The 17,139-nt window shown below is 37.0% G+C and overlaps 2 protein-coding genes across 9 annotated transcripts; both read left to right on the plus strand.

Moving 5' to 3' along the window:
* The first annotated feature begins 1,477 nt into the window (after window positions 1-1,477).
* On the plus strand, window positions 1,478-6,141 carry LOC140867503 (cysteine--tRNA ligase, chloroplastic/mitochondrial-like). 6 transcript variants are annotated; one of them, XM_073272575.1, is made up of 9 exons: window positions 1,478-1,835; window positions 2,508-2,571; window positions 2,829-2,990; window positions 3,171-3,341; window positions 3,710-3,991; window positions 4,101-4,226; window positions 4,741-4,944; window positions 5,247-5,348; window positions 5,898-6,141. In XM_073272575.1, the coding sequence occupies exons 1-9, from the start codon at window positions 1,486-1,488 to the stop codon at window positions 6,129-6,131; spliced, it is 1,695 nt and encodes a 564-aa protein (XP_073128676.1). In that variant the 5' UTR covers window positions 1,478-1,485; the 3' UTR covers window positions 6,132-6,141. The 6 variants fall into 6 exon arrangements, with proteins under 6 accessions (XP_073128676.1, XP_073128677.1, XP_073128678.1 ...); XM_073272576.1 differs by having other exon boundaries at window positions 1,571-1,835; window positions 2,504-2,571; XM_073272578.1 differs by having other exon boundaries at window positions 1,760-1,835; window positions 2,797-2,990.
* Window positions 6,142-7,149: 1,008 nt separating this feature from the next.
* LOC140867502 (uncharacterized) lies at window positions 7,150-17,133 on the plus strand. 3 transcript variants are annotated; one of them, XM_073272572.1, is made up of 14 exons: window positions 7,150-7,297; window positions 7,560-7,696; window positions 7,788-7,921; window positions 8,983-9,128; window positions 9,357-9,436; window positions 9,716-9,973; window positions 11,909-12,019; window positions 12,135-12,257; window positions 13,074-13,195; window positions 13,274-13,343; window positions 13,793-13,885; window positions 16,213-16,340; window positions 16,753-16,894; window positions 16,999-17,133. In XM_073272572.1, exons 1-14 carry the CDS (start codon window positions 7,150-7,152, stop codon window positions 17,092-17,094), a joined length of 1,788 nt encoding a protein of 595 aa, XP_073128673.1. In that variant the 3' UTR covers window positions 17,095-17,133. The 3 variants fall into 3 exon arrangements, with proteins under 3 accessions (XP_073128673.1, XP_073128674.1, XP_073128675.1); XM_073272573.1 differs by having other exon boundaries at window positions 8,986-9,128; XM_073272574.1 differs by lacking the exon at window positions 16,999-17,133 and having other exon boundaries at window positions 16,213-16,365; window positions 16,753-16,890.
* Window positions 17,134-17,139: the final 6 nt, after the last annotated feature.

The raw sequence follows: 17,139 nt of genomic DNA on the forward strand, positions 1-17,139 counted from the left end.
TCTCTGTTCCAACTACATGCGTTACCAAGTCCAAGAAACATCATCAAGCAACAACGTAACTTCCACCATATCATTGCTAGAGTAAACACAACATGAGCAAGTGTTATACATATTCAAGTAGAAGAATCTCTAGACCAAAGATCAAGTCTATCAACTACAAGATCGTTGTTCTTGAACTAACAAAAGTTGACAGCAACTATACATCTACACCGGATCATCACTCTAATCTCTCAAGTCTCGATTCGTCAAGCCCATCTTTGCCCTGTTCCTGAACCACCTGTTTTCATGCACATATACAAACACGACAACAGCCAGATAAATCCGGTGAGAAACATATTTCCCAGTAAAAGCAACAAACATGCAAATCAAGTTATATATCAAACTCATGATATAAATGAAATAAAATGCATGATTTAAAAACAAGTTTCTATCAAGGAATTTCTCATTTCATCGGTTGGGATCCCGAGAAAAAGATATTGTAACTGAACTACCGACAAATAAAATCAATAAAACGGAGACTGTCCCAAAAATATATATAAAAATATTTTAGTAATTTGGGCATTTTAGAGAGTTAAAACAAATAAAATCAATAAAACGGAGGCTGTCCCAAGGGGACATTTAAATATATAGGTTTGGTCTTATTTTTAATTCAATAAAAGGGACTCTTGACTTTTTATTTCAGTCAAAGCGTCTCAGTAGTTTGGTCTTTTTTTTTTGGAAAAAAAATCAATTATTTGAAACTCCCATCCTCCTCTATCTCTCCTCCTGGATTCTAACAAATAAAAAATATATACTGGTTTAGGTGGACCCAAGTCTGGGTCGACCCAGCCCATGGTCGACCGCTTGGGCTGGGTAGGAAAAAGAAAAAAAATAAAATAAAAAAGAATGGGAAAATTAGTAGAGAGAAAATAATGTATTTTATTCAAAGGTCTATGAATTAAAAACAAGACTGAGTTTCCTTTGTCCCAAGTATATTCTAACACATTGTCGACCGCCTGGGTCGACCCAATCCATGGTCGATCGCCTGGGCTGGGTAGGAAAAACAAAAATAAAATAAAAGAAGAATGGAAAAATTAGGCGAGAAAAAACAATGTATTTTATTAAGAGGTCTATGAAATAAAAAGAACGCTGAGTTTCCCATGTCCCAAGTATATTCTGACACATTGAAGCAATTTCCCTGGCATAGACAAGTTGATAAGGCTTGAGGTGACGTGAAAAAAAATTCTCAGCGTTGCGGGTTCGATCCTCGTGTGGAGCATATTCCCTGCTGAAATATTGTGGGGTATACTCTAGGGATTGGGCCATGTGCTTCCTCCTTAAGGTCTCTGCCGTTCGTGCATATTCCTCGATTTATCCTTTGCATAAGCCAAAGGACCTCTGACTCGTGTGGAATGGGTTTGGGGTCAAATTTGTTTTTTTTTTTTTTTTTTTAATAAATTGAAGCAGTTTCCCCAAAATGAGTCTGGATAACGTTTAGCCACTCCAATGGCGTCTCTCTTGAAATATTTGCTTCCCCTCCGCCTCCGCCTCCCACTCCTACACCGCAGAGCCTTCGCATCAAAATCCATCCACTCACGCTTCCGTTTTTCTCCCCCAATTAGTTGCTGCAACGCTCGTCATTCATTGACCACTTGTAGTGGGAAAATTGATTCTAAGAAAGATGATGATTTGCTAATGAAGGAGCTGCGGCTGTTCAATACGATGACCAAGCGGAATGAGTTGTTTAAGCCTAAAGTTGAGGGTAAAGTTGGGATGTATGTCTGCGGCGTCACTGCTTACGATCTCAGTCACATTGGCCACGCTCGTGTTTACGTTGCTTTTGACGTTCTCTACCGGTACATACATTCTTCTGGCATTCTCTTTCTCCGTATAGCCTGTTTGGTGTAAATTTAAGATTTTTATTTGGATAAATGACACACACGCACATGAGGAATACACTAGTTTCATCCCCCTTCGATCTTAGTTTCACCCTCTAAAAAGACTGAAAGCAAATTGAGTTTTTGGGACATTATATTGGTTTTATTTTGGGAGAGTTAAAGCTTTTTTCCAAACATTACCAATTTTGAGAAAATTATTCCCTTTGAGAGGCGAGTCTCCGGTTCATCTCTGCTATCTGCTGAGAACGAATAAAATCTCACATGTAACTTGTAAGCAAGGTGTTCCTAGAAGAGGTCAAATATATTTTCTATTTGTGACAATATCGTGGACATTTTCCTTTGCTTATGAGAATTGATTGCTGGTGGATCTGTAGGAGTTGGGACAGTCAAAAACTGAAAAAGAAATAGAAAACAGTTGAAGTCAATATTATTTATTTATTGATGTTTGTCTATGAAATGAGTTACTTTAGTACAAAGTTTATGTACTCCAAATCTAAGTTAAAATGGGTCCGCTTCATGATTTTTTAAGTACTTATTGCATTGCTCTTCCTTCTTATCGTTGGGGGCATTTGTCAATATTTGGTATTGTGTTAATCTTTTACTTTTGTTCTTACTTTCGAAATTAGGCAGATACCTCAAGTATTTGGGATATGAGATCAACTATGTCCGCAATTTCACTGATGTCGATGATAAGGTGGGCTCTGGCGTGCTTAGAAAATTGAGTCATGAAACTATTCGTTCCTATATACCTTTTTTACATTTCATGTTCTTGCAAAAACTATTCTTAGGGTAATATGGTGGTGAATTTAAATTTTTTTATAGTAGTTGCTAAGTTTACTCTTTTAGGAGCATTTTGGGGGGAAAACAACAAAATTTGTTTGTTCAGAAGTACCAACTGCTTCTTACATATTTATGACAGGATAGCTGAGCCCGCATTTTCGAATTCTGTAGATCATTATCAGAGCAAATGAATTGAGTGAGGATCCTATCAAGTTAAGCAGACGGTACTGCGATGAATTTCATCTTGATATGACGTCTCTTAACTGCCTTCCTCCTTCGGTGGAACCTCGTGTCTCTGAACACATGTCGCAAATCATTGGCATGATTGAACAGGTGCTGTACTGATATTTATTTGTGTTGGCATTTCTGTTCTGGTCAATGATAATGGTATATGTAATGCAGTATGGTCACAATAATTTCTGCTTTCCTTATTAGTCTTCTGACAAAGAAATGTGGATGGATTTTATTGAGCTTTATTTGGTGACGTAACATGTTTTCATTCTCTTCTTACAGATACTCAAGAATGGGTGTGCATATACCATCGGTGGTGATGTGTACTTTTCTGTTGACAAATTTCCCGAATATGGACGATTATCAGGGCGTAGGTTGGAAGATAATAGGGCTGGTGAACGGGTTGCGGTAGACTCAAGGAAGAAGAACCCAGCTGACTTTGCTTTATGGAAAGTAATTCCTTAACTTTAGAGTTCAAATGTATTTCTACATCCACACAAAAACAACTTCTTGTGATTGAATTACAATTAAACTTCTCATTTCTGTGAAAAAGAGATGTTCATGTCCATTGATAAGAGCAGTTTCTAAATTATGCCCCTTGAGTTATCAGCTTTATCAATTCTTTATATGGGTGATTGAGGACAACTTTTCTGGACATTCCAATTTAGGAGACACCCCCGCAAAGTTCTAAAAGTCCTTGAGCTTCATATTTTGTTCTCTTGATAATAGGGAATACAGCCATTGTGTGTAGTGTAATTGGAGAAATTTGTAGCCTTTAGATTATCTCTGGTTTCAAGATTATGATTTTCTTTTTTATGCAGTCAGCAAAGGAGGGTGAACCTTTTTGGGAGAGTCCATGGGGTCCTGGAAGACCTGGATGGCATATAGAGTGCAGTGCTATGAGTGCTACTTACTTAGGCTATTCTTTTGACATACATGGTGGTGGAATGGATCTGATTTTTCCCCATCATGAGAATGAGATTGCACAAAGTCGTGCTGCGTGCCATCAAAGCAATATTAGCTATTGGATACATAATGGATTTGTGACCATCGACTCTGAGAAAATGTCAAAGTCTCTTGGGAACTTTTTCACTATCAGACAGGTACAAGGATTAAAATATGGTTCCAACCTTTTATTCTCTGGCACACATACTACTAGTATTCATCTTTAAGAAATGTAGATAATTGGATTTTTTTTGGTTTTAATTTCAGGTCATAGAGCTTTATCATCCACTGGCTTTAAGGCTTTTCTTAATGGGCACTCACTATCGTTCCCCGATCAATTATTCTGACATGCAGCTTGAAAGTGCTTCTGACCGTGTTTTTTATATTTATCAGGTGCAGAATAGTTCTCAATACAACAGTAGGATTGATGTAGATTCTATTTTTTTCTTCATTTGCGTACCCAGACAGCTCTTTACTTTTCCCAATTACAAGTTTTAGCTCCTGCAATTGGTATGGTTTCTGCTATTTTGAAGTCGTTTTCTGATCTGGTCATTCTGATGCTTTAAACAGTTTGGTGTGCATCATGCCTTAAAAAATTTGTGAAATATTAGGTCTGGAAACTCGAGGTTGCAACTAGTGCGACAGAGCATGTCTAGTTCACATATGGTGGTTCTCCGTGCAAATAGAAAAGCGTGTTGCTTTATCCAAACTCCAAAGAAATTAAACCTATACTTTTGCAAAACATGAAGCTTTTAGAAACTTTTACCAATATTCACTTTCGACTTGTTTTATACTTAATGCAATTGAGAAGAAAGTCCACCTTTTACTTGTCTTGGATATTTATTACTATGACACCGCAAATTTTTTGTGTGTGAGATTTTCAACCATGAGTTTGTTCTGACTGCAGACATTGCATGATTGTGAGATTGTCCTAACCCGGCATGACCAAGCTGGTTGGAAGGACTCCATTCCAACAGAAACAAAAATTTGCATCAATAAATTCCATGATGAGTGTTTGACATCAATGTCTGATGATCTTCACACTCCTGTAGCATTGGCTGCTATGTCAGAACCATTGAAAACCATCAATGATCTTCTGCATACTCGTAAGGTGCTTAATTGGAATCTGGAAGCAATTTTAATTTTCGATGCAGTTTCACAGGCTCCAGTTTTTACTCAATGCGTTTACCTCCTCGAGTTCAAATATGTCCGGCTCTTGATATTTAATAAAATATTGGCATGAATAGTAAGATGGTATATATGGCTCGCATGTTTTCTAGCTCATTCAGTGGTAAAGCTGCTTTGTCATGTATGGATTAATTTTCGCTCCTTTTGACTGTGGCAAAGTTCATTTGGGTACATGATTGAAAATTTGAAGTGGATAGTTGTGAACCTGTAGGCTTCTTTCTGCAGGGAAAGAAACAAGAGTTAAGACTAGAGTCACTTGCAGCTTTAGAAAAGACAATTAGAAGTGCTCTTACTATTTTGGGGCTCTTGCCAGATAGCTACTCTGAGGTAACCCACAATAACTCTCATTCTGGCACGCACGCACGCACGCACGCACGTGCACACACAGAGGGGGCAGGGGAAGAATGTACTTGTTTGCAGCTGTGAGAGGGACCATATGTCGAGTCATGGTTTTCTCAAAAATATGTACCTGCGGGCTGCGAGTAAGGTGTACAATTGAATGTTATGCTTGCAAGTAGTCATTGCTCTCAGATTTATGAGTTCCTTGTCGGCCTTTTATGTTCTGTGAATGTGAATATTGGTTGTATGCGCTATGCAGTCTACTTAAGATTCAAGACCTATAGGAATATCTTTCTCAATCGTCTTGGAATTCTGTTTCGTGACCTTTTGATATTCACTATTCAGCCGCTTCCACTGCTTTAAATTTATTGGATTTGATTTCGTAAAGTGATCAGTTACTTTCATTTTGATGCTTCACATTTAGCTATAAATGTGTCACTCAGTTTCCAAACTTCATGCCTTGCTGTTAGATTCATAATTTTCTTTATTTTTGGTGTAAAGGAATGTGATTTTAGTAAGCTTTTATACATATTCCAGACATTGCAGCAGCTGAGGAATTATGCTCTGAAGCGGTCAAAGTTGACTGAAGATGAAGTTTTGCAGAAGATGGAAGAGAGGAGCAAGGCCAGAAAAAATAAAGAATATGAAAAATCAGATGTGATTCGAAAGGACTTGGCAGCTGTGGGCATAGCACTCATGGACAGCCCCGACGGCACATCATGGAGACCGACCATTCCTCTGGCCTTGCAAGAACAACTTACTGGAAGCTGAGTACCCTTGCAAAATCAGCTTCAGAATCATATATTTAAAATATGCACAATCGAGGATACAAATTCACGTTTTAAAATATGCACGAGTTTATATCACTAACGTGTTGGGCTGTTTTCTAGGAAGAAGTTTACACATTTGATCGACTGTCTTTTCTTCTTAAATTGTTGAATTGGATCTGCGCTTGATGGGGATATGCTCTGAGGGTTGGTCATATTGCTTACTCCCTCTGATCTATGTCGCTCGTGCACATCCCTCGATTTAACCTCCGCATTACTCATGTGAAATGGGGTTTCCTTCGGGATACCTTTTTTTTTTTTAAAGAAAAAAAAAGGAAATCTTTTTAAGTTTTAGTTGTTGAACGTGCAAGCTCTCGTGCTCACTCCTTGGCATGTCCTTGTTATTTATTCATACAATCATTGTTATTCTAATTATTAATGTAGTTATTTATTGGGTAAATATGTTTTTAGATATCGAAACCCAAACTTAAGTTTGTATTCACCCTTCACAGAAAAAAATATGAGTTTGCATTCTTTGATTTCAAAACGTGTTTCTACAGTTTTGGCTCGTGTTTTTTCTCGGATAAAAATTTATACAAAGCATTAAAAATAATATTAATAAGTGATATTTGAGTATCAATTGTTTATAGTGTGACAATAAAATATGATCATTTAGTTCTCACAATATATCGATATTAACCACACATTTCTTGGTTGCTGACTCCTGTCCATGACTGGTTAGCGCAAGTTCTTCATCCATACAAAACAGTTAAAAGTAAAGTTGAAGTGATAACTTTATTAAATTATTATTGTTTTAATTTTGATTTTGGGTAGATAAAAGTTACTATAACGTCTCAGATTCACTGTCCCTACGGTACCAATTCGAAGATAGGTGGGCTCTGATGTCAACTCAAGCAAGCACATTTAACTCTAAAACATGCATAATCGCTTATATGATCGGTTTGATGCGGAATCTGCTGCTGGAGTTTTGAAATTTAGCAAGCGTTTTCAGAGGGAAGGGGATGAAAATTTTAGCAGATAAAAATCTGACAATGCTTTTCCCCATCGCTAAAACATTATTAGTTACCAATCGACCTTCTGAAGTTGGTGTTATTCGTCTTCTTCGGTTCTTTTGTGACCGCTCACACTCTTCTCTTTCCAAGCGTCCTGGTTAGTGCGTGCGTGCGTGCGTGCGTGCGTGTGTCTGTTTTTTCTTATAGTGATTGATTGATTTATGGGTATCATCGACTCTGTATAATTTAATACCTCATGTGTTCAAATGCTTTGACTGATTTTCTTTTTCTTAAATTTACTATTCTATATCGAAAGATATCAGACTTGGAACCAAATAAAATTGTTCCCATCCGCTTTCACAAATCCCTGAATTTTTTGTATGAATTATCCTTACGTTTCATTTACACAATTGTTGCAGGTCCGCTTTTTCATTACAAGAGTTTAGTTGATCAAGGGAAGTTGCAACACGATCCTTGCCAGGAAAAGGTTGCTTTTGAACTGGATAATTTGCTTGGGAGGTTGAGTCGATACGAGAAAGAAATGGAAGTATTTCATGTGGGACTATTGCCTTAGATGATGCATTACATAAATCCTATATTCATGTAGCCCATGCTTTCTTACTTTTGTGTTCTTGCATTTTTCGTAGGCAAACCTTGCGAAATGGGAAGAGGACCGGGAAAATACTCGACGGAAGCTTTTGATAGAGGAAGCGAAACAACAGGGAGGTGCGATGACATTTGTGAAAAAGCGTAGCAATTATTTCAAGATGTGGACGTCACGGTGAGGCGATTTTTTTTATGATGCGGTTGTGATTGTGTGCTGCTTGTCTCGTTGCATGTCACAGTTCACATGCATAGGGATTATCTTTGCAGTAAAAAATTGTTCTACTTGTTGATTGAGAATCTTACATGTTTCCCAGCGTACATGTATCTTACATGGTCATGAATTTGCATGCCTTTATTTTCATTTTCTTAAGACTTGCATATGATGAGATATCTTGTCAAACAGAGGAGAAAAAAAGAATTATTTGAATGAGCAAAAACTTAATCATTGTCCAGACTAATTTTCAGAAGTCTATTTCATCATCCGGGTTTTGGGTTTGTGTGGTGTAGGTCCTATCAAGATAACAATCTCCCTTTTCTGTTGCTTGTGGCAAGTGTTAGAAATGAGACTTGGACCTAACTCATCTCAAAAGCTAGCTCAAGAGGTGAGGTTTGTCTTTGTTTATATTAAGGTGGGACAATATTTCAACACACATCCCACACTCCCAGAAATGAACATCTGGAGCGTGGAGATATTAACGGGTGATCTAACTATAGCCTATAGGCAACCCAATTATGGGCGGTCCAACACACACGAAGGGTCTGGGCTCTGATACCATGTTAGAAATTGACTTGGACCTAACTCATCTCAAAAGCTAGCTCAAGAGGTGAGGTTTGTCTTTATCTATACTAAGGGCAACAACAAGAAATCCCCATTAGATGTTTCGGCTCTAGTTACAATCAAATTCTTCAATCATTGTGGGTCAATAAAAATTTCAAATACTTGAGCAGGACTTGGTTAATGCTCGCGGAACGCTCTGGATCAGGGATAATGTGAAATTATCTGATTTAAAAGGTTCCATATATCTATACTTTTCATTGTTGTACATTCAAGGTTAAAAATCAAGTGTTCATGATTATTTTACTAGAATTGAGTGGCTTCATGGATAGGTGACCAGGCTGCAGTATCTATTCATTTGTACTAATTTGTCATAGTTTAAATTCTTAAGAATATATTGCCTCTTTCTTTGCCTGCTCCTCTCATTTGTTCATGTCATAATGAAATGTGCGTTGACTCAGCAGGAAACCTGATAATGTTGAACCTGGCGTGGGGAAATGGGTGTCCTATCTGAACAGAGAAAAGAGATTGGATTCATTGGTTGGCCAGCGCCCCACTGCTCCTCCCGCCCCAAAAGGACTATATATATTTGGAAATGTTGGAAGTGGTTCGCTGCATCTCTCTCAATTTCATCTATTGCCCTTATACATGTTATGCATTTTCTTTCTGAATTGAATTCGCTCAAGGATCTCTTGACTTTCTTCTATCTCGATCCTCAACTATTGAAGAAGTATAATGCTTTTTTAGTCCTTCCGTCTTCTTGTACATTCTTTTAAATAGAGATTTGTTTGCTCACTCTTGTCATTATGAAACTAAATCAATGTACGTTACATAGGGAAGACAATGCTCATGGATATGTTTTACGGTGCCACAGAAGGAATTGTTCAACATCGAAAAAGGTTTCACTTTCATGAGGCAAGTGCTTGCTTGCACTTTCTGTAATGCACTTACACACTAGCATATAGAAAACACAGTATGGGTGTGTTATGCCATTTCCCTGATTATTTTCGGCTTCATGGTGAAAGAGAATAAAGATCAAGTTTATAAGCAAAACTATGTGATGAATGTGAAGAAATATGTTCGGGTAAATATGGGCCTTTCAGAGACATCAAACTTATCTTAAAATATTACATCTTCATTTCAATATAACCACATATAACCACTTTTAAAAAACTGTGTAATTTGTCATGTCAGGCTATGCTTCAAGTACATGACCTCATGCATAAAGTATGGAAGAGTCAAGAAACAGAAAAATCTATTCAATCTAGCATTTCTCAATGGGTTATTAATCTTCCATTTGAAACAAAAATTAAAGAATGGTTAGTTGAAGAAGAAAGATATAGACAGGAGATGAAGATGAAAAATATTCTTCCAGATGTGGCTGATAAGTTCCTTGTTAATGGACGCGGAAATCAAGGAGGAGCTAGTGTTCTCTGTTTTGATGAAATACAGGTTTGACTTTTGATTTTTTTCCCTTATTTTAATTTTATTATTTTTTGTAGTTTGTGAAGAGAAATTTGAGAGAAGAAAATAAATTTGTATTCACTTGTCGTTCAAAGTAATGCGCTACAAATTATTTATAAAGAACTATCCTAACTCTATCTCAACAAATCAGAAAAATAAACCAATCTACTTCTAGCAATTTAAAATTAAAATACAAATCAATAGATAAGTGTTTGTCCAACTAAATAAGATAAGCTAAGAGTTTATTATCCAACACTCCTCAAGCTGGACCGTGTAAATTGATCATGCCAAGCTTGGAACACAACTCTTCAAAATTCGACCGGAAAAGCTCCTTTGTTAGCATATCTGCAATTTGCAACTGAGTAGGGATGTAGCTGAGGTTGATAATCCCACTTTCAATCTTCTCACTGATTAAGTGTCGATCCACCATCCACCTCAACATTTTTGTTCCGATCATGATGAACTGGGTTCTTGGATATGCCAATGGCTCCTTGATTGTCACATAGGAGTTTCCTTGGATAATCGTCTTCCACATTTAATTCGCATAGCAATCTTTTGATCTACGTTCCTTCACAAATTCCATGGGCCAAGACTCGAAATTCACATTCAGCACTACTACGAGCAGGTACCCTGATGTGGAACGTCTGTCAGTAGAAGAACCAGCCCAATCTGCATCACCATAAACTTTGATTTCTCGGGGTGACCATTTTCTGAAGAGCAGACCTTTCCCAGGAGTTCCTTTTTAGATATCTTAGTACCCGATTTGCAGAGTCCATGTGTTCCTCGGTTGGACTGTAAACTGTTCATGAATTGACTGATTACACTTACCGTGAACCCAATATATGGTCGTGTATGTGCCAGATATATAAGTTTGCCCACTAGCCTTTGATATCTTCCTTTGTCAACTGGAGGGCAATCCTATGTTTGGGTCCATTGGTGTATCCGCGGGCTTGCATCCCAACACACTGGTTTCTTTCAAAAAGGTCAAGGGCATATTTTCTCTGTCAAATTGATATGCCAAGGGAGTATCTTGCCACTTCCATTCCCAAAAAATACTTCATATGTCCGAGGTCTTTCATCTCAAATTCCTTTGCGAGCAGGAGTTTTACTTGGGCTATTTCATTCACATAATCACCTGTAAGAACAATGTCATCCATATAGAACTTTTCTGTCGAATCTGGACGAGTCAAAGTGCCGGAGATGAAGTTTTCTTTCCCTTTTCCACATATAAACATCATCAAAGATTGAGATCACTGTAAATAGTTTTGGCCATGTAATTTGTGACAAGTGATCGGGATGGATGAGACATCGACAACTGCTGGATTGATAGGCATGGTTGGAGGTGTGGTTTCAGAATCGGTTTTGGAAGATTTGGATGGTGAGGCCATGCCGTATTTTGTCATGGAAGGTCCTGTACATCTGATACATGTAGTTAGTGAAGAGAAAGTTGAGAGTAGAAAAGAAATATTTAAATACAAATAAATAGCTAGTGTTTATACAACTAAATAAGATAAGCCAAGAGTTTATTATCCTACAATTTTTGTTCCGCATTGAATTTGATAATTTGGATGTAAGTTTTGTCTTACACTATCTCAACTTCATAGTGAGAACCGTTAATTGTGCTAGCATGTACTGCTTGTGTTACCAGAGCAAAAACACATGTTTAATTCATATCTGATGCATGGTCAATAGGACTCCTGATGATATGCTGAACTGTCTGTTTCTAGTAAGATTACTGAATGTTTATGAGTTTGCTTCTGTCTCCTAGTCCTGGCTCTCAACAAAATGATAATGAATATTGGCGACCACATATGGTTTGCTTGTTCTTTCTTGTGTATTCTTGTTCCTTGTGATTATTCTTTGCCAAGTTATTGGCCTCTTTTCTTTAGCTAAAACATAATATATCTTGGTTTTCTATTGTAGACGGTTGATGTATTTGCTATTGTGGCTTTATCTGGAGTTTTAAGTAGATTATTGAGTACAGGAACCATTCTTGTGGCGACTAGTAATCGTGCACCAAGGGATTTAAATCAGGTTCTTGTCAAGTTAAATCTTTTAGGAAAAAATCTCTTTCTTCATCACTGTTGATGAATTATTCCCTCTCTAGTGGTTGTATACATATCATCCACGATTCCTCCTTTTCTTTCAGGATGGCATGCAAAGAGATATCTTCATGGAATTTGTGACCAGATTGGAGGAGCATTGTGAAAATGTTGTTATCGGAAGTGATATTGATTACAGACGTCAGATGGGACAAAAATCAATTGATCAGGCAAGAAACTTAAAAGTTTGTGTATAACTTCTTTTTAGGGTGCAAACTTTGATGGGTGCATTCATATACGTAAAATTGATCCATGAATATTAGATTGCTATCTGTATCTGTTCCCCCCTTGTTCATAATTAAATATTGAATGTTTGACAGCTTACTACCTTTTTCACATAAAGCAGATATTCGTTAATGTACCACAATAAGGGAGGAATTGAAAGTTAAGAAGTTTATTCTTGAATGAACGAGAAATCAGCACTTGCTATCATCTCATTATCATTTGCTGGTTGCTAGGACTTGATCATTACTTTGTGGTTGTCCATAATGGATGTGCCCTTTAAATGCTTCAAGAATGCCTATAGACCTATCTTCTTCAGTTTGCATCTAACTCTCTTTTTTACTCGTGATAATTCTATTGATTCTACATTGTTTCTGTTGATAAGATTGTTAGGAATAGTAGCTTGGTTTATCTCTTTATTTTAATTTTAAATAAGATTGATATCTTATCTTTTAGTTGTAGAAGTTTTTATATATTCTGAAACATCAGGCTGTATTTTATGATCTTTGAAGCATTGAATAAATTATTATGCCTTGTTCATTATTTTTTCATGGTTATTAGCCTTTAGTTTCCAAATCCTATGAATCTTGTTGATGCCTATCGGTCCATGTCAAAATCAATTCATTTTAGTATCCTTTGTTTTCAGTTTTTCCTTTTCACATTCCAATGCTCTAGCATTCAAAAGTTCAGTGCTAGGGACGTCAAATGTTGAAAATGTGTTGTCCTCAATCTAGAATTCATTCGTTTATTTTATGTATCTTCAGGCTCATTACTTTTGGCCTCTGAATAGCATAAAAAAAAGTGAGTACGAACAAACATGGAGCATGATCACGGGACGGTTGGGAGGGAAGGTCATTTCTCAAACTCTTCCAGTGATGTTTGGAAGGTAATTCAACTTTAGAATAGCCAACTTTTAGGGATCGTGGGACTTATAGTTGTGATCTTTCTTCTCACCTGTGATCAGAACTTTGGAAGTCCCCGAAAGCTGCAATGGGGTGGCACGTTTCAGTTTTGAATTTCTATGTGGTCGTCCAGTATGTCCTTTTCTTTAGACAGGTTTTATAATTTTTTTTCTTTACATCACATCTGTGAATGCGTTATTTCACTTTTTATACTTGGGAAGAGTCTAGTATAGCTAATTGAAGTTTGACTCACTGGCAATGCAACCAATGAAATATTGCTACATCCATGTCATGTGCATGCCTAAAATGAAAGCGAAAAAGTGTTATATCTTTCGGATTGCTTTGACTTTGCTCACAACGGAATTAATAAAGTGAATCCATGATTAATCTTAATCAACTGAATTGAATTCTGATTAAAAAAAAGGGTACTAAATCTAACATCTTTTAATGTTGACCAGCTTCTATCATTGCAATCAACCATATTTTCATGGTCGTTTTTCAGTACATGTCAATTTTGCATGACACTGTCATCCATTTAGCCATTGGTTTATTTTTTTGGGGATGCAATTTTATGCCTGCAGGTAGGAGCACCTGATTATATTGCCATTGCTAAAACGTATCACACAGTCTTCATATCAGACATTCCTGTTATGAGTATGCGTATTCGAGATAAGGTAACATTGTTCTCCACATCTTGTTAGTGTCACAAACCTAGATCCACTAGTAAGAATCTTTGTATGTGTATCTCATTCTAATCTCAGTGGTGGTTGATAGAACTTAGCTAACTATGGATGCTGGAACTCTTTATTGTCACTTAAAATCATTATTTTTTTGTAGTTAGTATCTTTTTTTTGGAATTGTACTATTGTTCATTCTGTGGTTCTCTACAATTTGAAGCTGATTTAATCCTATCGATAGCTTTTGTTAAGCAAACAAACATCCTTAAATTGCATCTATGGCCGGACCTCGTCAAAAAATATCCTTGTTTGTGTTTTGTTTTGTTCATATTTACACCCAATGTTGTATATAATTACTTTAACCGTTTCTGATTTTTATTAAACTAACAAGAAGCACGTGGCTCGCACGTGGATAATTTAATAGTAGTTAATTTTATTATCAATGCAATACATTAATTACCAATATGTCAATACCTTCAAATTCATGGATCCATTTCTTGTTGACATATCACTTGCATGTAGAGTAAGAAGAAATAACAAAGAAATATTGTCTTCGATAATTTTTTTCTCTTCCTTTAGTTTATTATATTATATATATTTTAAAAGATTTTGATATAAATTAGTATTGTCTTTGAAATATTTGCACAAGAATAAATACCTGTTTGGGCCAAGGAACACGAAGGATTGGATATGTCATGGCAAGAGTCAAGTAATTTGAACAAGTGCTCTAACTGATCTTTTGCGAAAGGAAGCGAATCTGAGGAGGATGAGGGTGTTCCAGAATCTTCACGACCTGCTTGAAGAACACGACCACCAGTGATCGATCTGTTGTTGCCAAAATTTTTCTTAAGATGGGCTGGTTTACCATGTATTCTCCAGCACGTTTCTATAGTGTTCCACGGTTTCTTGCACTTCTCACAGAATGGTCTGCCCTCGTATCCCATCTCTTGACTCACTAGGGCAGAACCTTCAGAATCTATGGTGGGTACAACATGTTTCAGCATCACTTGGCAGCGACTTTCCTCACGACTGACCTCGGAAAACTCTTCCCGAAGGCTGGGCAGTGGTTTTCGCCAGGTACACAGCCTCGAACCACATCCAGTTCCTTATTTGACCCAGCAAGGAAGACAAACATCTTGGTGCTGTCCAGTTTTGTGTTGAGTAGCAACTCTCCCACTCATCGACGTCAAGGAGATTCCTGCCATAGAACCATTAACTCGTTGTAATAAGTTGTGACATCCTTGTTACCTTGTTTCATCTTCCATAAATGAGTATTTAGCTCGTACAGTTGGGAGTAATTTTCGGAATCGGAGTAAGTTTCTTTGACCGCCTCCCAAGCATCATGGGCCGTGGGTCCGAACATGAAAGGTTTGCCGATTTCTGGCTCCATATAATTGATTAACCATGCCGTGACCAACGAATTCTCGGAACACCACTGTTTGTATTTTTAGTTAGTCGAATTCGGAGCTTTCACTTCATCGGTCACAAACCTTAGTTTGTCTTTACTATCAATCATTAGTCGGACCGATTGTGCCCACTCCAAGTAATTCATCCCATTCAATTTGTGGATCGTTATTTGAAGGGAATAATCTGAGGAAGCGACACTTGACTGGGCTGCACCATTGTCACCAGTCACCACTTGAACCGGCATCGACCATAGCTGCTTTAAATTCATGGTCGATCCCTGGCTCTCTGATATCATGCGGAATATAATGACAGACACGGAAGGAGAACTTATTTCTTGATAATAAAGTTATTGATTGGTACACTTTACATAGATCAAAGGAACAAAATCAAATCTCAACAAATCTGGGAAATATCCTATAATACCAATAACATAAAATCCTATTTAAAATTAAATCCTATCAAATCCTAACTACTCGACATGTTTGATATATAATTCTTTTCTCATTGTTGATTCTCTTTAGAATGAATTTAGATGATTAATGACACTTAATACCACAATTACATCCAAATATATTTACTTCCTTCATTACTCTCTTTTTCCTGTAACTTCCCTAATTACCCATCATATTTTGCACTCTAATGAAAAAAATTGTGCCATAATGAAATTTAACAATGCATTACAGTAGAAAGAATAGATGTGTTCTGAGATTCCACAGCTTTCCTTCTGTTTTACCTGATCCATTATCTTCTTGTCTTGCTTGATAATATCATTGCTAGTAACATTTAGAGGTTTTCTTCTGATGATGCTTGCTATATTTATTGCGTCTTTTGTGTTAATATCTTGTATGATTCTTCCAGTCAGTTGATCGTTTCTTATTACTTGGTTTCTGTTATGAGCTATTTCTTTTCTTTGGCAGGCTCGGAGATTTATCACCCTTGTTGATGAATTGTACAATCACCATTGCTGCCTCTACTGTTCTGTTGCCACGTCAATCGAAGAATTGTTTCAGGGAACCGAGGAAGGATCGTTGTTCGACATAGAGAGGCTAGTATCTCAGTTACCTAATGGTGTATGTTTTTTTTAAGGACCTAATGGTTGTACGTTAAGAACAATTAAGTTGTTGAACTTTATCCTGACATCAAGTTCAAACTTCAGCTTAGCCTCAAATGATTTGTGTAGATCGCTTGCCAATATGTAGCAACCTAAGTGCCATTTCTTTTATCGCTTAGGGCACTTTTCTCTACCCAATAACTGCTTAACTTACAACTCTTTCGAGTGTTGAACAGTATGAAACTTTTCAGGAACCATATCACTAGCGAATATAATGTAACTTTTCGTGCAGCCTACAATTTATATGGGACCTTTCATTTAGTTTCCACAGTTATCCCTACTGTTGTATACAAATATCTGATTTACTAAGAGGTAAATTTTGATTATCGGTATTTTCCTTTTCCAGCTTTCAGTTTGAAACAGAAACAGAAGGCTCTAAGCTTCGGCGAGATGTTTTGGCAAAAGGTGGTGTGAGTTCGGGGGGTGCGCCCTCCGGAATCATTTCACTTCTATCTGGTCAAGAGGAGATGTTTGCATTTCGAAGAGCTGTGAGTATTTCTTGTTACAGCACCACCATAGCTTTTCTTATCAGCTTGGAATGATGACATTCGGGTTGAATATTTGAAAATTTATTGATGTGATTTCCATGCAGGTTTCACGTTTGATCGAAATGCAAACTTCTTTATATCTTGAAGGGGTTCGTTATTTTCATCCATGTTTCCAAGCGAGGCAAAAATCTTGTAGCTAAAACCATTCTTTCTTGAGAACTCATCATATACCAATTGTTTGTATT

The sequence above is a fragment of the Henckelia pumila genome, chromosome 4, assembly GCF_033568475.1.
Source record: "Henckelia pumila isolate YLH828 chromosome 4, ASM3356847v2, whole genome shotgun sequence".
Classification (NCBI taxonomy): domain Eukaryota; kingdom Viridiplantae; phylum Streptophyta; class Magnoliopsida; order Lamiales; family Gesneriaceae; genus Henckelia; species Henckelia pumila.

Excerpts from the sequence above, each read along its gene's own strand:
- LOC140867502 (XM_073272572.1), top strand. The coding sequence starts at position 7,150 with ATGAAAATTTTAGCAGATAAAAATCTGACAATGCTTTTCCCCATCGCT. Across the intron at positions 13,344-13,792 it reads AATTTCTATGTGGTCGTCCA|GTAGGAGCACCTGATTATAT; the intron begins GTATGTCCTTTT and ends TTATGCCTGCAG. Across the intron at positions 13,886-16,212 it reads GTATGCGTATTCGAGATAAG|GCTCGGAGATTTATCACCCT; the intron begins GTAACATTGTTC and ends TTTCTTTGGCAG.
- LOC140867503 (XM_073272575.1), top strand. The coding sequence starts at position 1,486 with ATGGCGTCTCTCTTGAAATATTTGCTTCCCCTCCGCCTCCGCCTCCCA. Across the intron at positions 3,342-3,709 it reads CTGACTTTGCTTTATGGAAA|TCAGCAAAGGAGGGTGAACC; the intron begins GTAATTCCTTAA and ends TTTTTTATGCAG. Across the intron at positions 4,945-5,246 it reads ATCTTCTGCATACTCGTAAG|GGAAAGAAACAAGAGTTAAG; the intron begins GTGCTTAATTGG and ends TTCTTTCTGCAG.